Source organism: Xenopus tropicalis, chromosome 1, assembly GCF_000004195.4.
Source record: "Xenopus tropicalis strain Nigerian chromosome 1, UCB_Xtro_10.0, whole genome shotgun sequence".
Lineage (NCBI taxonomy): Eukaryota > Metazoa > Chordata > Amphibia > Anura > Pipidae > Xenopus > Xenopus tropicalis.
In genome coordinates, this window is record NC_030677.2 from 165,896,484 (window position 1) to 165,919,823 (window position 23,340).

General features: G+C 36.9%; 1 protein-coding gene across 2 annotated transcripts in view; it reads left to right on the forward strand.

Moving 5' to 3' along the window:
• Positions 1 to 20,331, forward strand: part of ccdc60 (coiled-coil domain containing 60) — a 65,277-nt gene extending 44,946 nt beyond the window's left edge. For both annotated transcript variants that reach the window (XM_031892846.1, XM_012968689.3), the window contains 9 exons: positions 997 to 1,101; positions 1,771 to 1,867; positions 3,929 to 4,175; positions 9,181 to 9,268; positions 10,191 to 10,271; positions 11,043 to 11,183; positions 12,955 to 13,089; positions 15,708 to 15,897; positions 20,112 to 20,331. In XM_031892846.1, the coding sequence (XP_031748706.1) occupies positions 997 to 1,101; positions 1,771 to 1,867; positions 3,929 to 4,175; positions 9,181 to 9,268; positions 10,191 to 10,271; positions 11,043 to 11,183; positions 12,955 to 13,089; positions 15,708 to 15,897; positions 20,112 to 20,228 (1,201 nt within the window). In that variant the 3' untranslated portion in view covers positions 20,229 to 20,331. The remainder of the gene's footprint in view (positions 1 to 996; positions 1,102 to 1,770; positions 1,868 to 3,928; positions 4,176 to 9,180; positions 9,269 to 10,190; positions 10,272 to 11,042; positions 11,184 to 12,954; positions 13,090 to 15,707; positions 15,898 to 20,111) is intronic.
• The last annotated feature ends 3,009 nt before the right edge of the window (positions 20,332 to 23,340 follow it).

Genomic DNA, 23,340 nt, shown 5'->3' on the forward strand with positions numbered 1-23,340 from the left:
CATCATGCCCTCATTTCTTTGGAGCTTTTTTTCTTTTAAGCTTTTTTTTGTTTTTTTTTAACACGAATGCCAGAACTTTATTTTAAAAATGTGAGCTTTGCAAATTGTTCTGGCGTTGACAGATAAATAATTGTCTAACATTACAAACATTTTTTTAACTAACATTAAAAAAAAGACAAAACTGTCCATATCTTGAGATTGAATGGGAATGCCCTAAACTGAAGAGGCAATGGTTGAGGTTACCATTGTGAATGATATTGCTAACCTATAAATGAAAAAGGGGGATGAATAAACAATGCATTGTTAAACTTTTTATAAAATAAAAGTATTTGCATTCCACAAATTACCAATTATTTGGGTCCTATCTTATTCCCCATCCAGGATTTTCTGGGATTGTGTCCTTTTTTTGTTATTTCTCTCCTAGTGTCCCAATGGGACAGTGGTAGATAATAGTATTAGTGGTATAGCAGTAAATCCATCCTCTGTGTTTTTTCACTGGCTCTTTCTCTTTGCACTGTCACAACACATAATTGAACATTTTCCAGAAAAGTTACTTCCCTCTGTTGTTTTGGTCTTTCCACTTATAGCACAGCTACACCTCAAGCAGTAGGAAGGTTGATTCCCATGTCCTAAAGATGTCTTCTATCTGAGCAATAATTTAACAATTCACATGATAAGGATTTGTATCTGTATAATTATATTATTTAAATATACAGGCATGGGACCTGTTATCCAGAATGCTTGGGACCTGGGGTTTTCCAGATAAGGGGTCCTTGCGTAATTTGGATCTCCATAGCTTAGGTCTACTAAAAAATGATATAAGCATTGTTTTGCCTCAAATAAGGATTAATTTTATCTTTGTTAGGATCAAGTACAAGGTGTTGTTTTATTATAATTAGAATAATATCTTCTGAATAATGGATGTATAGTTTGATATGTCTAGATTTACAGCATGAATTATTACAGCTTGTTTGTCTATCACTTTTTGTCCATTAGGGAAACTCTCTTCCGTCAACTCTGTGCTCTTCACTGGCTGCTCGAATCTCTAACCTTAGAACCCTCCAGTGCTATAAGGCCTGTGTCTTCCTGCTGGAACCTAAGGTAACATTTATTAAAATTTGCAATTAAATCCATGTAAAAAAAACACAATCTTGGCATTTTCTATGATTTGTTACTAAGATTTGTTGAGATTTATAACAAAAATGTTTGGAAAAAAAAGAAAATTAGGTCAAGATACCGTAGAAGTCAGTGGAAAGTCTATCTTCAGTTTATGAACAAATTTACTTTTAAAGATTTTATGCAAGTCACGATTTCTCAGCATGGTTAAAAACCTACAATGTGATTGGAATTTTTGTGCTGTGAATTGATTGTGCGACTATGATTAACCCATTCAGTATTGGCCCTAAGTGTACTTACTTATGTATATTATGTACCTGACATAGAAACAGGTAAAATCTAAGTGCTCGTTGGCTCTTTTTATGTATGTACTGTACCAGCATATGTTCCCTAAATATGATATCATGTACCATTTAGAACTGTTCTGAAATATGAAGAGAAAATGAAAAAATATAAATAGTATAGTAAATCTGAAAGCAGAGTACATAATACATTACTAAATTCCTGTTCAGGTGCATCCTGCAGGTCTGCTTTCTCTATTGTTAGCCCTCAACTGTGGTTTTTAAATAAATACATAGAACAACACTGCATTTATGAATATCCCAAAGATCTATTTGTAATTAAATAACAATGCTATTTTTGACTTTTAAACAGTAAATGCAGTGATGCAGGTGGCAGCAAAACACCAGTAAAAAAAATTACCAGAGAGAATAATGCAGACTTGAAATGGGATCAGCTTCAGGCTGGAAAGGTAAAGTATCTTTGATATGGATTCTTTTTTTTTCTTTAATCTAAAAAAAAAAATTATGTGCCATACAGAATATGCAGGATTGTAGTGAATGTATGACCTTGCTGTTGATCAAGGTGCAAGGAATTAAAGTGGTATAAATTCGATCAATACATTTTTATAGAGTTATTGATATTGGGGCAGCAGTCCAGCATCTGTTTTTTTCCCCAAGTAACTGATTAACTATATATCTAGAGATTGCCTGGGCTCAGTTTCAACCTACAGTAATATACATACATAATTCAGGTATGGGATCTGTTATCCGGAAACCTGTTATCCAGAAAGTTCCAAATTAGAGGAAGACCATCTCCCATGAACTCCATTATAAGCAAATAATTCTAATTTTTAAAAATGAATTCCTTTTTCTGTAGTAATTATATAGTACCTTCTACTTGAAGCCAACTAAGATATAATTTAGTTCAAATTATTTTTTAGTAGATTTCTCTTGCCCGGGAATCCCCAGGTCCAGACCATTTTGGATAATGGGTCCCATACCTGTACTGCAAAACCATTGCAGGGTAGAAGGTGCTTTCTTATGACATGCATGTACCACAATTTTTGCTGCTTGCAAAATTAATTGCAAAACCATGTTTATGTATTTTTAATCCAGAGCAGGGGGCTCAGTACAGCTTGCATCAGAAGTAAAGATGCAAGTGCTTCATGTAAGGGCCCTAATGTTCCCTTTACCCTTGGCCCATCATAATAATGAATACCTGCATTAGGCACCCAGTTTATGGAACATTAGGCACCCAGTTTATACAATTAACAAAGTAAATACCTAATGCTAGTTTCAGATTTAACAGAAAATGTTATACAGGTATGGGATCCCTTATGCGGAGACCCATTATCAAGAAAGCTTCTCTCATAGTCCATTTTAAGCAAATCATTTCTCTATAATAAAACAGTACCTTGTACTTAATAGTAGCTAAGATACATCAATCTATATTTGAGGCAAAACATTCCAATTGGGTTTATTTAATGTGTATTTTTTTAGTAGACTTAAGGTATGGAGCTTCGTATAATTCAGAAAGATCCCTTATCTGGAAAAATCCAGGTACCAAACATTCTGGATGATAGATCCTATATTTGTAATTCTAAATTCTACTTGAAAAACTCAGCTTCATTGATACATGCAGAACCATTTTTTATAGGTGAGTGTGTACTGTATATATATGTGTTTTGTATTTACTACAAAACACTAGAGGGCAGTAATAAAATAGTCCAGTGTTTTTTTATTTGAATGCCTGATGATAAAACAGAAGTAATATTTTATGTATGATTCTCCAATTCCCTAGAATAATTAAAAATCAATTAAGCATTGCAGTAGAATACCACTGTTAAAGGGGATGTAAAGTCAAAATTGTAACTTGGTGTTTATATATAGCCCTAAGATAGGAAAGCAAAGCTGGTAAAACAGGGTTAAAACACAGCTAACTGGAGCTCTGTATTTCTCAATGTCAGCAGCAGAATGAGCAGTGGGCATGTTTCTCTCTCTGCTCATGTTTCACTTCATTATCTGTGCGTGACTCTCTGCTCTTATTAGTTTTTTATGGTATAGGACAGTCCCTGCTTTTGTTTTTTTTTTTCAAGTCTGGTACAGAGCAGTCCCCTGCTTTTTTTTTTACTTTGGGATGGCCACTGGACCTGTTGGTTTCCAGGAGCTGTGATCAGAGCTCATTTCAGGGGAATAGCATAAGATGCAAAATACGAAGGCGTCTAATTGAAAAAAATGGTAAAGAATTTTTAATTGGTCTATATTGCAAATTTATTTCATTTGGTCTATATTACGCACACAAGGATTTTGATTTTTGACTATACATCACCTTTAAAAGTGACTCCCTCATATCTTGCTATCAAAATCCTGCTACAGCAACAAATTACAGTTTGTATTGAGCCTATTATTACAATGATGTAAATGAATTTAATAATCTATATTAATATAGCTGTCCTTGCCTAAGCATACTGTCAAACAGGCCACATCTATTGCCCCTACCCTACAGTATCCTCAGATCCTAAATTTTCCAGGGTAAAAAGATGAGCCAGAAAACAAGTCGCCAGTGCAGTGCATCCTTCCGTAGCATCTCACGCATCAGTGGACGGTCATCAGCCATAGGCAGTGAGTCCTCTCTTACTCCAAATTCAGAAGAGATGGCAGCAGGAGGTGTAAGTTCCTCAGATTGTAATCTTGAAGGAGCTGATGCAATTGAATCTGCTGTGACCAGTGTGCATGGCAAGTTAAGCAAAGAGGCAGACAAAGAGCCTTTGTCTGAATGTAAGTATCACCATGGATATGTAGTGTGGGGCACTTAAAGTGGACCTGTCACCACAGAAATAATTCCAAATTGTTTTCTATTGTGTTTGCCAAACTTTACTTACACTATATAAATTATTTAGTCTTGTTTTTTCAGTCCTGGAATTCACAATCCCAGCAAGCAGGCAGGTGCCATTTTGTGGACGCTGTTATGAAGGCAAGCTTTGCATCATGCTAAAATCTTATTTATGTGCCAGAATGGGAGACCTGATGCACAAGCCCATGCACTGGTTACACAATTAGATGTGATGAGGGAGGGGGAATAAAAGGAGGGCAGTGACATCTAAGAAATGCAGAATGGAAAATGTACTGACGATAAAGAATAGCCAGATAAAATTAAGAAAATCAGACAGATTTTTTATTGCACAATTGTGTTTTTGGCAACACAAGCTGATTATAGGTAAAACAGGCCAACACCATTCTGCAACATGGAGATATTAGGGCTCATCTATGGCTGGATAGGTACAAGTACCATTGCCAACATGTAAGACTGTACAGCTAAGCACCCCGGAGTTCTGTCATTTACAATATGTATTTTGGACGCTGGGCTGTTTGTTATGGGTTTGCTATAAAAATATTCATAAGACTGCAATAGTTCCCTGCAGTCAAATGGTAGAAAATGACACATCATAGATTTATGAACATTTATTAAGTGAAACAGTGATGGCTAAGTTATAACTTTGTTGTTTCTGAGTTATGCCTAGCAACAAACACTGGCACTGAATTTAGCCAATGCATGTCTGGAGGAAATTAAAACAAATATGAGATGGAAATTTTTTTTTTTAATAAAAAACCTTATTAACTGATCACTGTGTACAGGCACAGTACTCATACCAACAGTGCAACATTTTCTAATTTTCGCGTACTTCCTATAGAAAACACCATGTGCCTAATTGCTATCATTCTACAGGACTAAATATACATCTAATAAAGAACTAAGCAGCACAGTTACTACTTCAGTGCTTGCAACTCTTTGTCCCATGCACCACTCACTCTGCACAACATCATGCCTTGGAGAGTCCCTGTTGAACTGCAAGCATTGCCATGCTGTATTTTTGGTCAAATGTATATTTTGTTTTGTGTTTAGATGACATTGTAAATTAATTTATAGGTCTTAAATACAGGTTTTTAGTTTGACCATCATGGCACATCATGCCAGACGTAAGTAAAAGAAATGAAGACAATTTGGGAAAGCTCAATAATGTGGATTTTCTTTATCATAATAACAATTTCCCCTTAAAGATGGTTTCAGTTAGTGGTATTCTTTCTAGTACATTAACTGTAGCTAATAGTGAAAATGCCATACAGATATTTATAAAATGCTTTCTTATTTGATGTTTCTCAATCCTATTCATTTACTTTTCTATTCATTAATGTCTTAGAAAGAGGCTTAAGAGGTACTTCCAGGCCTGCACTCTCATGAAATTATTTAGTAAAGTATTTTAAAGAAAATATGTCTGCTGTAGGTCACAGTGTTTAGAGAAGATAGTTAAGTGGTTGAACTGAAAGAAACATTATGACATAGAAATACACAAAATATAATTAAGACTCTTTGGCCAGAATAATTTATGCCAATACAGATTCACTGAACACTGAAAATAGTGTCCAAAGGTACAAAGATAAAAAAAAACCTTAATATGAATGCCAGAGGTCCACTGAAAGTTTGATGCTCAATGTGCATAGGTTTTCCTAACTGTGTAGCATTTAGGGGCCCTAAAATGAAAATACCCACATATGATGTAATTTCAGTTACTGGAAAATCAACATATTTACTGCATTTTATGTGAGATAAAGCTACAAAAAAGTAAGCTTACCCCAGAAAACCATATATTTGTGGAAAGTACACATTCCCCTAAATCCAAAATGGGTATACATGGCTTTCCACTCCAAACTACCAAACCGCAAAGCTTTTCTAAAATTGGCGATTTTGAAGACATTTCTGATAATATCTTATCATTAGATACCAAGATAAAACATGCCAGGGGTCCACTGAACAGTTTTAAGCACAATGTATATACGTTTACCTAAGTATGTGGCAGGTAGGGGCCCCAAAATAAAAATAACCCCATATGCTCATATAATTTTTTTCCTTCTGCAAAATGAACACATTCACATCATTTTATGTGAGGTAAAGCTACAAAATGAAAGTTCACCCAAGAAACCCATATATTTTTGGAACAAACACAATTCTGCCGAGTCCAAAATGGGTAAATATGTCTTTCTATTCCATATATAAATGACAGGGGTCCACTAAACAGTGGCACTTAGAGACTCCAAAGTATATCTTGTGCATACTAATTTCATGGCTTACATTTACCTAATTCATAAACAAATGGCCTAATTCATAAACAAAAAAAGTAGGGTGACCCCTGAAAACCATATATTTTTGGAAAGTACAAATCCAAAATGGGTACCCAAACTACCAAATGGCAAAGGTTTCTTAAAAATAGTGGTTTTGGTGGCATTTCTGAAAACCAACTAAAAATGCTGCAATTTGCCTTATTTATCTTGCACAATTTGTTACATAGAAAGGCAAATTACACTAGAGGTATACTGAACAGTTTGATAATCAATATGAATAGATATACCGAAGTATGTGGTATGACCCCAAATGAAAATAGTGCATATGAATTTTCTTACCTGTGTTGTTAGACCCACTAACTGTAATACTCATTCTGACAAATCTGAAATAGCTCGTCTTTCTGCACCAAACTACCAAACAGCAAAGCTACACTACAAAAAATAAAACACGTGCTTGGCAGTTAAAGCTTTTTTCTGCAAGCACTTATCACATACATGCTTGGTAGTGAAAGAGTTAAAGATAAGGTCTTTTGGTCTTAGTAATGCGTTTGTACATGGATAAAAAAATGGCTTAAGGATCTGGTATAGAGGTTGGTTGTCAATGAATCATTCTTCTTAGTGGGGTGCCACAGGGTTCTGTATTGGATCTACTTTTATTTAATTAGTTTAGTAATGAATCATGATGGCTATTATAAGCAATGTATCCATGTTTGCTGACAAAACAAAACTATACAGGACAATTAATTCCATCCAGGAAGTGTCATCCTTGAAGAAGAATCTAGACAAACTGTTAGACTGGGCAGCTAAGTGGCAGATGAGATTCAATGTTGATAAATGTAAGGTTACCTTATGAATACAACCATACAAGCCACTTATATTCTTAATAGAATTAAGTTAGCTAAATTATTGATGGAGAAGGACCTGGGGGGACTTGTGAATAATAAACTTAGCTGTAGCAAGCAATATCACTCAGCAGCCAAAAGGTTCATACATAAAAAGGGCCTATATTTAAAGAAGTACTGACTCATGGGAGGTCATTCTCCCTCTTTACAAAGTACAGGTAAGGCCCCGTCTAGAATGTGCAGTGCAGTTTTGGTCTCCAGTCCTTAAAAAAGATGTTGATTACACACATAACATCCAAAGAAAAACAAATAAGTTTATAAAGGTTATATAAGGTCTTATTTATGAGGAAAGGTTTGCTAAACTGTGATTGTTTACGCTAGAGAAGAGTTGCTTAAGGGAGAATATAATTACTCTTTGATGTTGTGAGGGCATCCATTCAGAGCAGAAGGAAGGAAGGTTCATTTTGAAGTGTAGAAAGGGTTTTTTTTACAGTGAAGGCTTCTCCCAAGGCTGTAGTACTGGCGGATACATTAGATAGTGTATATAGTTGGAAATAGTTGGATCCCTTTTTAAAAACAGAGTAAACACAAAGTTATTAACTAACTCTTGTTCGCGAACTTTGTGAACCCCATAGACTTCAATGGGAAGGCAAACTTTAAAACCTAGAAAAGCCATTTCTGGCCAGAAAACTGATTTTAAAGTTGTTTAAAGGGTGCCACGACCTGGACAGTGGCATGCAGGAGGGGGATCAAGGGCAAAAATTTCTCTGAAAAATACTTTGTTGACACAGTGTTGCGTAAAACCGCAAAGGCAGCTGGCAGACCTAACGGAAATACGCGGCGTTTTTTGCTATTTCGCACTATTAGCACCATGGAAACGGGATTTGCTGAAAAACACCATGTGTTGCTTGTGCGGCGTTTTTAGGCCGAGAAAAAACGCACCGGAAAAACGCCATGCGAACCCAAATTGCAAACATACGCGAAAAGTTTGCGAACTCGTGAACACCCGATGTTCGCGCGAATTAGTTCGCCGGCGAACAGTTCGCTACATCTCTACCTCTCAGAGTGAGAAAGGAACCTTTTCCCCTCTGAGGCAAATTGGAGAGGCTGCAGATGGGATTTTTGCCTTTCTCTGGATCAACTCTCAGGCAGGTTTTGCATTGAAAAAAGGGTTGAACCCAAAGGGAAAATATACCCCAAAACCAAGTAGGTCTCTATGAAAATATATTGCATAAAAAAGCTCATATGTAAAACCCTGCTTCATCTAAATATACCATTTTAATAAAAATATACTTTTTTAGTGGTATGTGCCAGTGGGTAATCCTAAATAGAAAATTGCCATTTTTAAGATCATAGGATTCAGAGTGCACACAGACACACACATGCTAGGGCACATCAGCCAATTAATGGAAAGAGTTCTGTCTTTTGCTTCCACACTATTTCCAGTTGCTGCATTATTTCTAGTTATGTGATCTCTGAGGGAGCACACAGCCCATCACTAAATGGTGGATCAAGGGAAAGGACGTAAAAGGGCAATATTTACTGATATATATTCCAGTTTGGTGAGATTCTTTAATAGGTCACTTAACATAATATAAACTGTTAATAATAATAATAATATAAATAAATCTGTTGGTTAAGTATTCGTTCTGGGGTTATAGTTTTCCTTTAATGAACGTTTTTCTTTTTTCAGCTCTGTTTACTATGTTGTTATGTTATATTAATAAAGTACTTACATTTCAGATAATAGTAATGTTGAACAGTGCTTTAAATCATAATTTCACTATGGTTAATATTAGCTATTCGAATTTTCCATATGTCAGATTTGCAGAAATTAATTGAGATGATTGCAGAAAGTATAAAGGCAGATTTAGATGAAGAGGAAAGTCAGAAGAAATGCACACTGCTAAGGTATGGAGGTTGGATTAATATTTAGCCCTGGCAAACAATCTGTTTTTAATTCTATTATTTTAAGCCGCTTAAAAATGTGCATGAGAGAGGTGGTGTGTATCATGCTGATTAGCAGGGGTGTAACTGCAAAGGAAGCAGACCCTGCAGTTGCAGGGGTGAGGGCAGGAGTGTAGAGGGCCCAGTAAGACCCTAATTAATGAGCAATTTCAATATATTATAGTAGAAAATGTTATCCTACCAATATCTTGGGGCACTAAATTGAATTTGCTGTGGGGCCCAGTAACATCTACTTATGCCACTGCTGATTAGTACAATGTCATAGGTATTAGACTATGGCACCTTCTTAACCTGCTTTTTGTTGACCCTTTTTGTCATAAATATGATGTCATAAGCAAAGATTCAGGCCCAGTGTAACTTCAAATTTTTCTAAACTGTTCCTAAACCTGGTTGTAACCAGCATGAACAGAGCAGATTAGGAGAATGGCCTAAATTATCCCTTTTTTCCATATTGAGATTTTCATAGGTATGGGCCAAAGCTATAAAAAAGTAAGATGTGGGCAGTACAATACGTCTGGTAAAGAGTGGATGTCAAGAAAAGATTACTTTCTGCTGTTAAAGAACCAATAAGATTAAAAAGTGAATATACATTTAAAGAGATACTGAGACATTGCTATAAATCTATAGGAATGTGTCAGTATTATCGGGGGAGTTTAGGCATTTATTTAAACTTTCTTGTAAACAAATGTCCTGTTTTATATGAGAAAGGTTTTTAGTCTGTAGTCCTACAGAGAACCATGAATGCAAAATATAAGTCATGATATTGTGTTGACCTATACTCATAAGTGTCACAGATTGACTTCTCAAACAAAGTAAGCTTCTGTATCAGATAAACTAAATACATTACAAAATGTTCTCTTTGTAGGGCCCCATCTGCCCAGACTGAAGATTTCCCTGTGAGGGAAGATCAGCAAAGTAATAGAATTCTTTTACAAAGGCCAAAAAGGTAAGATGGTAATGGACCTGGGGTTTTCTGGATAAGGGATCTTTCCATAATCTGGATCACCATACCTTAAAAGTGCCAAAAACCCTTTAAAATGAAATAAAGCCAACAGGATTGGTTTGCCACCAATATAGATTCATGCAGCTTATTTATGAAAACTTCATGGTATTGTTTTATTATTACAGAGAAAACAAAAAAAATAATTAATTTTAAAAAATGAATTACTGACTAAATTATAAGCATGACATCAGGGGTCAGAGCAGTGATTTATGGCAGTGTGGCCATGCCATGTGGGGTATTTCCATGCTGTGTGGGGGCGGGCTACAACATTGGAGGTGGATATTGGCCAGATATGAAATGTTAGGTGAAAAGGGTTCTATACACAAGTCATCAAATGTATTTTATTATTTCCACGAGTTAAAATAGCTAATATTAAAAACCAGGTGGATTTGGATGATGACATTTTAAGTGGTTGAGGTTGAAACCCTGCAAGGTACTGTAAATATTCATGATTTTACAATTATTCAAAACTTATTTAACAACTGTGTTGCGCATTCCACCCATGATTTTCTACTTCCCTCCTAGAATGCATGCCTCTAGCACTTCTTTCAGAAAAGTGTACCATGTGAAATTGCTTTTCCTCCATCCCAAAGAATCTTCTTCAGTTATTGATAATTTGTTTTTGTTATACCTTTTACATCCTCACTTAAAGTACTGTGAAACTCTGTGCTTTATACATCAACTATTGTAACAATTATTTGTCTGTTCATACAGCTCCCCGGCTACCACTTTGTACCCCTCTAACCTTGTTACTAAAAAGAAGCAAGCAGTGTTCTCAAAAATGAGGGATATGTTTTTTGAAGTGGCGGCTGATGCAGATACAATATTTCATGATAAAGTGGAAGCAAGAGAAAGGCAAGTATATAGAAATAAGTAAAATTAACAGTAATAATGGTAGGTATAAAATTTGTCAAAACTAAATACACATGTCCCTTTTTTTCAGCTCAGTCTCCCCTTTAAGGCTTAACATTTGGTCAGGCTTCCCCTAGGTAATAATGAGGTTTTAAATATATTAAAACATATATTGGGCAATTAGCCATAGTTCCTGAAATATCTAGGAAAGCCAATAAGTGTTGACCAAATGTAACTGATTTTCAAAGTGGCCTTCCATGAATATATTAAAAAGCAAATAGGTATTCTTCCCAAATGTTATCCTAACTTGATGTGTGGCTGGCCTGCCTTATCTGATGCACCAGACCCCTTTTGGGGTGACAGCCCAGAGTTTGACAACCAGCGCATTAAGTTGTTGTGCCTGAGTTTTCTCCTAGTGCAAATGCTCCTGGTGACCCTGTTAATGTGAATAAGGGACAAGGGAGCCTTATACTTTATGCCTGCCATGGACTAAACTTAAAATATTGAGTTCTATTTTATTCATGTTTATGTTGGTGCTATTGCACACTGTTTACTAAATGGCCCCACATTTTGCACATGAAATATATTGTTTGTATAAGGTACTGCTACCAACCTTGCCCTCTCCCTAACTGCATCAATCTGACAGGCCTTATGATGGATTCCCTGTATGTGGTCTCCGAATGTAGACCTTTCACTTTTGGCCTGTCAACTTTATGCAGTTGAGGAGGGAGCAGGGGGAGCTGTGCTTGTGGCCAGTGGCTATAAATTTGTAGAGGGGTTTAGTTTCTCAGTTAAAGCCAAGTCACTAAATATTCTCCTATTTAGTGGATAGGTGCTTACCTGATGCTTTGGCTTTCAGATTAGTTATTCTGATTAAATGAGGATCATTTACCAGTTCTGGGAAAATCTACATCAGTTTAGTGCAATTTTACACTAGTGCCATAAGCAGGCCATACACAACAAGGTCACCTGATATGTGTGTTTTTGCTTGGTTTGGCAAAACAAACAGTTACCTGATACTTTAGCCCTCTGTCCAGACAATCGATTACCTGATGTGGTTTCTGCCCAAAGGGATTTTTATTTTGGCTTGATTAGTATCCGATTATGAATGATCTTGGAAGGATATGCTTTTACTTTCACACTTTCAGATTCAAGCATTGTCAGAATGACCATTAATAACTGCATAATGGCAGCACCACTAATTCCTCCTGGGTTGTTGCATATTTACAACATATATAATAATAATTTGTTACTGGGAGCTGCTAGATGTGTGGCATAATGGGTAATAGAACCTCAAAGCATACAGCAAGTCTGATTTTCAAGGATCATAATATCCCTCAGTCAGACACATGAGGGAGTTAACAGAGACCATAGAAGTGCAGGGGACTATACCCTCTCTCAGTTTGATACATAATGCAATATTGTATTTAATGTATCTTTTGGGGAAGGATGACAGGAAGGTTTGGTCATCATCAGACATTTGTATATAACAAATATGTATCACGTACTATAGGACTTGCAATAAGCACAGTAATGCTGGGGTTAAACATTTGGGTACAATTATGGAATCTAAGCATATGTGGCTACACTGCACTTTCATTTTTTAATTTTTATTTTCATCCCTAAACACTTAGACAAATGTGTCCATTTTGTTTAGTTTTGCCCCCCCAGACTGAAAGATATGGATCCCTATGAGTAGAAGCATTGTGTAAATAATAATTCTGTATTTTCTCCTGTCTCATATATCGCACTTGTCATGTTACTTTTTTGACAGAAGATGCCAAGAAGTAAATATTCAGAAATATCGATCATTGGACAGTATGCAAAACTTCCACCAGGATCTGGAGAAGATGAGAAATGCTTATCACTATGTAAAAGAAGACAGGGATTACAAAGACAAAAATAACTGGTGAGAAAACATTGAATATACAGTAACTGGAATGACAAATGTGCCTGTTCCAAAATAGTGCTTGACTGTTTTTAAGTATAACAATTCGATGCCACAATTAAGGGGAAAGGAACACTGTGTTGCATTTTATACCTGAATTGTTCAATGTGTATAACAAAAGATAGGCTAAACCTGAAATAAGCATAATGGATCTCTCTGGGTGTTTCTAAATCACATCTCTGCTTTGCATATTTCATTCCCAGCTTATTATCAGACAGGATTTTGAACAGAGACTCTAGTTGATATAATTGCTCCAGCAACATATTACATTTTCAAATGACTGTATAACTTAGTCTTTTCCAGTGACTCCTTTGTCAGCAGGAAACCGGGAACTTAAACACACTTAAATTGGGAAATTCACACAAACACTTAGAATAATATTAACAGACAAAATGTAAGCAATTTTGTATTTGGATATGTGTGTGTTTCTTACCACTAGGAGACCTGATGTTGCCTCAGCCCCATCCTCACACTGGCAATACATTATAAGATCACGAAACAAGCAGATTTTTTACTGCTATGTCCACCTTGAGGTGGACAACATCAAGCTGACCTGACTTGGGGAAATCAATCATATCATAATTGCCACTATGTAGGCTGACAACTTCAGGCTGACCGATCGTTTGCCCGAAGTGATCAGATCATAATCGCAGCTAGGTAAGCTGTTGGCTGCCACCATGCATGGGCCAGTAAGCTGCTGACTCAGCCTGGAAGGCAGCTTTTGTTGGCCTGTGCATGGCAACCTTTACCTCTCCTGCACTTAGATCAGTGCAAGTGGAATTGAACTCTCTACACCAAAAAATCTTAATTCACAATAAAAAAAAAATCTCATCTTGCCTTATTACAACCCTGTTCCAGTCTAAATCAGCTCATTGTTTGTGGGATCACTGGCCCAAGCAGATTAACTGCCAGGCTACACTATACTATTGTTATTATCATTTTTGTATTACTTGGAGGCCGTTTTATCAACATTTTCAGTTTTGTGGTTTTAGAGGTTTTTTAAAGCATGACTAAACTCATTTCCACTAAAACCTTGAATGTCTATACATTTATTAAATCTGAATTGAAAATGCACAGACGTGAAAAAAATGTGAAAACCATGACTTTTTCATATTGTTGCATAAATGCCAATGTCAAAAACCCCTGAAACCACAAACAAATATGATCATCCAGTTGTAAAAATCTGCCTTTGAATTTTACATGATCTGGACAGCTTTTATATGGTGTATTTGTGCTTTTGGATTTATTGTGGTTTTGTTGCAAAATCACTAAAAAATTGTTAGTGAATGTCCCCCATAATGTATATGTGCAGCTATCAACTCGCTGGTTTTATAAAGAAATAAAGTAGATAGTAATTTGAAATATATCATGCAGAGCCTTGTTGAAAACTGTGTGGCCCCACATTAGGTATAGGCACTAGGACATCACCTTTACATAGGTACAGTTGAAATTGTATTGCCCATGATTGTGCTTACATTTTAGCATACTCATTAAGTGTATTCTTTAAATAAAAAAGATAACGAGAACCCACTAAACAGGAAAATCTAGGGCTTCAGTGATTTCAGCATTTCTGCCCATACTTTGCAGTTCCACTTTGGCCTGGGTGCACCCTGTTTTCCTATAGTTATATCACAATACTCACATCTGCCTCCTATTTTGCTGTAATGTGCTAGAAAGAGAATAGAATCCCTAACAGTGCTACTTTTAGTGACCTTTCCATGACTAAGACTCCTATTACACCAAACAGAGAAATAAATGCATCTAAGAAAATATACTTTGAAATGGAATGTAATTGATCATCATAGTCTATGGAAAGCATAAAAAGGCAAAGTGGGGAGAAAGGTAGCATGAGTGGGAGGGGATGATGGAGAAGTGGGATAAGAAAGGGACACGTGTAAGTTGTCATTAAAGTGGACCTGTCACCCAGACATAAAAAGCTGTATAATAAAAGTCCTTTTCAAATTAAACAAGAAATGCAAATTTATTTTTAAATTAACACATCCATACCCATTATAAAGACATTTAAAAATCCGAGCTGTCAATCATATATTACCTGCTCCGCCTCTGTGCCGGCGGAGCAGACAAGTACTTTAACTTTCAATTCACCTCTCACTTTCCCCCTCCCTCCTCACAATATAATTGTGTAGCCAGTGCATGGGCCTGGGCATCTGGTCCCCCATTCTGGCACATACACAAGATTTTGGGGTGATACAAAGCTTGCCTTCATAACAGTGTCCACAAAATGGCACCTGCCTATTTGATGTGATTGTGTAAATTATTTTGCTTAATAAACACAATAGAAAATAATTTTGAATTATTTCTTAGGGTGACAGACACATTGATGGGCTCAACAGACTGGCCTAATATTTTTTTTAACCAATCAAAGCTTGTATAATTGGCAGGTTGGCCCACACACAGACTCAGTATCTACTAGTAACAGTAACCACAGTTGGAAATATTAGAATTAGGTTTTAAACAATTGTTTCTATTGTCCCCTGCTTTAGGGAATTGCTGTACTTTGTATTACTTTGCATTCTTTAGTTATATATCACTTTCTTTTTATATATCTTCTTCTTTAGGTTTGTAGTTTTGATGTCTAGGATCCCACAGGAAATGATGAAGAATCATAAGATCCACAATATTGTGAACAAACTTGAAAAGTTAGAAGAGAAACTGTTTGTCCGAATACGACCCAGTGCTTTCTTAAAATTTTTGGAAGGTCTTCGCACGTGGGAACTGTGTTCTCCAGATGTCAGTGTAGCTATTGAGGTGATTATACTATCTAATAACTCCACTTATGTTTTCTAATTCTTAATGCATAGACAGTTCAAACTGTTTTAATGACAAGGGAGGAGGTTACAACTTTTGTTTGGGGAGGCTAAAAATAAAGGGTTTATCATGGGAGAGTTTATTATTATATATGACAATTCAAGGCTGATCTCTAAACCTCCAAGGGGTTGTTCACCTCCACCATTAAATTAACTTTTAGTATGATTGATACATTGATATTCTAAGATCATTTGGCAATAGGTCTTCATTTTTTATTCTGTATGGTTTTCAGCAGCTCTTTAGTTTTGCAATTTAGCAGCAATTTGGTTGCTATGGTATTATTTATCCTAGCAAGCAGTTAGTGGTTTGAACAAGAGATGGGAATATGAATAGGAGAGGACCTGTATAGAAAAGAAAGAGAAGTAATAAATAGTAACAATAGCTAAAAATTGTAGACTCACAGAGCTATAGTTTCTGGCTGCAGGGGTCAGTGACACACATTTAAAGGGGAAGGAAATGCTAAGTCACTTGGGGGTGCTAAAATGTTAAGCACCCCCAAGTGACTTGAATCGCTTACCTCATACCCCGGGCTGGTGCCCCTGTTAAGAGGAAACCGCACCAGCCCGGGGCACCTGGGGCGATGTGCTTCCTCCTTCCGCCTTCGTTTCGATGCAACTCCGAGTCCGGCGCATGCGCAGTAGAGTGAAAAAGCCGACTTCTCTGTTAAAGTTCGGCTTTTCATGCGCGCGCAGCGAAGAAGGAAGGAGGAAGCGATCACTGCTACCCCAGGCTGGTGCTGTTCTCTCCATACAGGGGCACCAGCCAGGGGTAGAAGGTAAGCGATTCAAGTCACTTGGGGGTGCCTAACATTTTGGCTCCCCCAAGTGACTTAGCTTTTCCTTCTCCTTTAAAAACTATAAAAAATAAATAATTCAGTGGCAAAGTTTCTATGAATAGGCCATTTATCACTTTACATTTATACTGATATGTTTCCATAGTTGGTAGGGATCACTCAGTATTGCTAGTAATCAAGGGCTGCAAAAATCTGTTTAATACATCTGCCCATAAGCCCCCACCAGATTTAAGCTGCTTAATAGGCAGTATGATTCTTTCACAGGGTGCAAAGGAGAGTCTGGAAATTGATCATTAAAACAGCTTGAACCTCCAGTTTATAAAATAAGTGCATTGTATAGTTTTGCGTGCCTACACCCAGTATGATTATGTAAGTTGGTTGATGTTTTATACATATTAAACTGACTTTATAGTACCAGTTATTTTCAATAAAGACAAAGTTTTATTGCCTGGTCCCCCGTTCCCTATTTCCACTCATTGTTTTCTTCATTTTGATTGCACCATAAACCTGCCATTGACTGTAATGTAATGAATTTGCAGTACAAGGTGGCTTTCTTCTTTGCTTGGCTCTATTAGGCATCCTTACCACTGGAGCACAAACACACATTGTCAGTGTGAGTTATGGAAAGGAAGTGGATGGTTTATCTCTCCATTGATAGTGCATTCCTAAATATAATAAATTATTAAAATGACTGCAAACCAAAACACTTTCTCTGGGCTGTCGGGTGTACACATACTTGGGAGTTCTAATGGGAATAACACTCTTTATATACCTGCTGCCTTTAGCACTAAAGCTCCAGCTAAGCTACAACTACAGTTTTTAACTTCTAGAAATTTTAGATAAAAGGGCTACACTAGTAATTGCACTTGTGTTTAATTCCAACAATCCACATAGCCAAGTAATGTGCATTTATTCGAATTTCTCAGCTGAGCTTGGTATAGAGATGACTTTTATGGGACAGAAGCAGGATTGAGTGTAATTTTAAAAAAAAAAAAGCCAAGTCTAGGCTGTTGGAGTTCAATCAGGTAAATAACAGGCAGAGGTCTAGGCAGGCAGCAAGGAGACAACCTGGAAGATGGGCCAAGGGTCAGTAAATAGAAGATTAGATCAGAATATCAGGAGCTAGGCCTATAAACAATGGTACTTTCCATTGTCTTTTTCAGATTGAGGTTTAGCACTAAAGCTGGCCATACACGCACCGATACTATCGTACGAAACCTCGTTTCGTACGATATTCGGTGCGTGTATGGCATGTCGGCGAGTTGACAGATATATCGCAGGAAGCTGCTGATATCGGACGACTCGCCGATCGGCCAGGTTAGAAAATTTTGATCGGGCGCCATAGAAGGCGCCTGACCAAAATCTGCCGTCAGGGCTGAATCGGCAGAAGGAGGTAGAAATCCTATTGTTTCTACCTCCTTATCTGCTGTTTCAGCCCTGACAGTGTGTGGCGGATCTGACGATGTTTCGTGCGACCGATGGTCGCACGAAACATTGTCAGATCGCCACGTGTATGGCCAGCTTTAAGCACACATAAAGACATTGTCAACATACTTATGCAGAAACGTACACAAAGGCACTGGTTTAATGCCATTAGTTTAAAGATGCCAAGCAGTTCCAAGTACATCCGTGGAAAGTTTGTTTGTAATGCCTTTATAAATATACTTCATAGGCTCAGCTGTCATAAGCCCTGATTACAACTAGGCAGCACAATTTACTGACAAGTCTTCCTTACTGACAAATGCTCCTAGCTATGCACATTGCCATAAATATACCGTTAAGATATGATTTCATTCTCTGTAGCATGCAGCAATTAAAGTCTATATTTTTAGTAACGCATATGCTCTTACAGCTAGTGGATGTTTCACATAAATTTTGTTATCCAGGCAGTGAGAAATAATTGATGTAACCCATGTTTTACAGTCGGTTGGACTTTTGTAATATAAAAAATAAAAATAAAAAAGGGCCAAAACTTAATGGTTTGTAATCAGTTATCAAGTACAATACAGAGTTAAGGCTCGCCAACTTATTAAAGAGAAACGAGCCTTCAGACCTACACAGATTCATGTTTATTTACAGTTTAATTATAAACTCCCGATTGTTTTCTCCTTGGCATCACACAGAAGCCAGGAAACTATGATTCACAGCTCAGATTAAAACTCAGGTTGATTTCTTTAGTGATATTTATGAAGACTTTTTAGTGCACATAAATGCTGTGCTTAAACACATTGATTTAATAGCAGGGAGAATAAACCTTTAAAGCAAGAAAACAGATAAAATATTTACTAACATACAGAAAAAAGCAGGAGTGGTTATTTGGAGCCATTTGTCTCTCTAATATACAATATTGAAAGGCATATTTAGAGGCATACTTGCTTGCAGTATAAATATCAAACTGGTCCATTAACTTGAAATGTCAAAATAGCTTATTTTCTATTTTATTATGTTATATAACTTAGTTCTCAGAAATCCCTTTAAAAAGCAAATAATGAAACTGTCTAGCTGATTTGTCTGATGCTTCTTTCAGTTTAGATCTTACACCCTAATGCAGAATCTGATCCACTACATCAGATGCTCGACATTGCAGTTGTGTAACAGCTGCATACACATACTATGGGCACTATCAACAAGAACCAATTTATTTACAAACTCCTTGCATATAGTATTCTAGTCAGAATCAACCCGTAAACCCCAGAGCTGCAAGGCAGCAATGCTAACCAGCACGGTGCTATGACCCTTACCCCAAAACTAAAGTTACATATTGCTGACAGTGGTGTGTGCTTTTTAGCTAGGGACCACACACGCAGGAAGGAGAGGCACAAATGCTGCTTTGCCCCCTCAGCAGGGAATCTAGCCCCTACACTACACAGGAAAGGGTGGGGCCTAGTAGAAGGACAGAAGTTTAGAGAACTGCAATGTTTAGGTGTATAGCCTTTTAATACTTATAAGTAAGAACTCTCTTACTGCCTACCTCCAAAGACAATACTGCATAAGCTACAAATATGGCATGTCTTGCTGCCAGAGTTTCATCAGAAGTTAAGAATTTAAATATACAAAACACACTTAAACTTTCACACAGTGGTACCACTTAACTTATTTTAACCAGTAATAAGTTACAAATAGTGTAAAAAAAAACAAATAACAAAAAACTTCATAGCCAAAAAAACCATTATGGCAGTTACCTCTGATGCAGTATCCACTGTGTAAAATAAAATGTATTACTCATCGAAGAATGTTCTGTGCTTAGAATTAAATACAGCCTCATACTTAAGGAAGTCATGTTTGCTGTCTAGATACAATTATGGTTATCTGTAAAAGCATTTAAACAGTCTCATTGCATACTGTGCTCTTTGTTCTCCAGTTCGTGAGGGAACACCTAATACAGATGCCCTTGGAGGAGTACACAGCATGGCTGAATGCACGACTTGCCTGTTTTACGTCTACTGGTCGAGTCCAGAGTGCACCTCCCAGGAGATGATTGCTCTGAGTTACCTTGTTCTGCTGTAACAGTCAAAGAATGCACCAGGAACCTTATGGAATTTACTCTTTGTCTTTACATAAAAAAGCATATTGTTGGTTTATTTTTCTCTTCTTTAGAATGATTATTGAATATCCATTAATATGTCCAGTTTTTCATCTGATTTTACTTTATATCTTTGCTTTTTAAACCTGCAGCTTAGTATTGACATTATATTTATTCCATATTATATCAGACTGGAACATTTCAAGCTCTCAGACCATCTCCAAAAACAGGTATGGGACCTGTTATCCAGAATGCTAGGGACCTGGGGTTCTTCTGGATAAGGGTCTTTCCGTAATTTAGATCTCCATACCTCCATACCATAAGATAATTTAAACATTAATTAAACCCAATAGTATTGTTTTGCCTCAAATAAGGATTCATTATATCTGGATGCAGTACAAGGCACTGTTTTATTATTACAGAGAAAAGGGAAATCATTTAAAAAAAATAAAAAAACAATTCATTAAAATGGAGTCTATAGGAGATGATCTTCCCATAATAAATCTTTCTGGATAATGGGTTTCTGGATTATGATCCAATACGCGTTCCAGTAAACTGGCATAGTGTAGCTTAAGCACAAGAATACTTAATACAAAATAAATATGTGTATATATATTTAGTGGCTTTAGCCTTTTTTCTAGGTATATTATACATTTCATTTAATAATACTGGAGAAGACGTATATAAATGTAACTGTTATATACAGACTGCAAGCACAGCCAAAGGAGACCAAAGCAGAGGATGGGGGCCCAGGGGTGAGCAATTTATTTGGCCTTCCTATTTATGTTTGTATCTATAGCAACATGAAGCATGTCACAAATACCCCATGACAGTCTTGAATGGTGGATTGAAGCCCACAAAGGGCCAGAGCTTATCAAAGGGCATGTCTGGTCAAGTTTTTCTCAATTTTGAGATTTTTGCAAGCTTTTATCCACTAAAAATGTGGGTTCTCAAACCTGTTGAGATCCACTAAAACTAATAGACACATCATCATTTGCTTGGTAATCTTTCTAACACTCCACTTATTCTTGAAGTTTCACAACTTGAGTAGTTTCAGCATTAATGACCTTAGAACTTTGCACAGTGTAAATTTCTTAGACACTTTGGCTGATATACCAGGAGAATGCTTTGTTTTTATTGAAATAACTTAACTACAGCTCCCATAATCCCTTGTTATACTGTTACCTTCAGTCTCCTTCCAACATTATTCTGTGACTCCCTTTGGTTGCAAATAATGTCCTTGTTGTATAAGCTTACCACGGGGAGATTAGTCACCCGCTGTTAATCTCGGCTACTGCGGACGACTAATCCCCCCAAAGTGCCTTTCCACCAACAGCAAAGTGAATCGCCGATGGAAAGGCATAAACGTTGCTTCATTTTTCCAAAGACGGGTGAAGTTTCCTCTTGCAGACAACTTTGCATGACTTCAAAAAACTAAGCTACACTTGCCATTCCACCATTGATTTACTTTGTTGCCGGTGTAAAGGCATTTTGGGGAGATTAGTCTCCCTCGGTAGCTGAGATTAAGCACAGGCGACTAATCTTTCTGTGGGACATCAGCCTAAGCATACAACTCAGCTAAAACTAAACAGGAATCCTGGAGAAACAAGATTTTTTATTAAAACATGTGCTTAACATAGAAAAGTATCAGGGCCTTTATTAGAGAAAACACCATGTTCCTTCTAACTACAGACGGAAAGTCCACTTGTTGTAAATGAACATCTTAATTACCAAACATCTCCCTGAACATTTATTCCTATACTACCCTTTCTTGGGCTAGTTAATAATACATCACTGAAACTTTTACTTATCTGCAGAGATCAGTGATAAACATAGTTCTTAGAATGCTATTTCCTTATCTGTTTCTCAGGGTTGAGAAGAATGGCAGATACTTTGTATTTGCTTAGGAAGAGGAGGCTCCAATAGACGGATAGACATTTGTATGTATATTTGTATGTATTTGTGCATGCAATTCTGTACAGTAGAACAATACATTAATTGAATACATGGCAGTCACATTTTTGTAGTTATCAACTAAATTAGCAGTCTATAAGCCCATGTACAAAGCAAAAGTTATATATTTTATTAGATTCCTTAACATGGGTTGGGCCCTGGGGAAAACTCTATTGAATGCAAAACTTACAGGGCTGTGACCCCCAGCTACTCCAGTTAGGGCTCTGGCACACGAGGGAGTTTAGTCTCCTTGTTGCGGGCAACTAAACTCCCCAATATGACATCCCACCGGCGAAAATGTAAATCGCCAGTGGGTTGGCATACGCGGCGCAACGATTTGCGGAAATCGCCGAAGTTGCCTCGCGTGCCAGAGCCCTTATTGCCTTGAAGGCCCAGCATTTGCATTGGCCTAATTTGCCCATTGTAACTTGCCCAAATGATATACAGTATCATCATAAGTTATATATAAGTCATTGTTCCCCCTTCCTGCAGTGGATGGTTTTATTAGGATTAGTTAGATTTATTTTTTATAGAAACATAGAAAAACCAAAATGCAGAATAAATGCATTTAAAAGGTAAACTCCGCAAAGTTATAGTGAATGCAAAAAATCAAAACCACTACTAGAAAGTGCAAATGGTTCTCGGATAAAAAAAAAACTCACTCTGTATTGGGATCTCCCCGAAATGCCATCCCACCGGCGAAAATGTAAATCTCCCCGTGTGCCAAAGCCCTAAAACCACATCATACAGGTAGCTTTCATGATAAAGAAAAGCAATATAGTATAGTTGTTTTTATTCAGTAAAATACTAAAACTCCTGACACTAGGGGGCTGATTTACTAAGACACGAATTCCGACCGAATTGGAAAAATTCCGATTGTAAAATGAACATTTTGGGACTTTTTCGTATTTTTTGCGATTTTTTCGGCGCCTTTACGACTTTTCGGAAATTATCGCGACTTTTTCGTTACCAATACGATTTGCGCGAAAAAACGCAAGTTTTTCGTAGCCATTCCGAAAGTTGCGATTTTTTCGTAGCGTTAAAACTTGCGCAAAAAGTTGCGATTTTTTCGTAGTGTTAAAACTTGCGCAAAACATCGCGCCTTTTAAGTTTT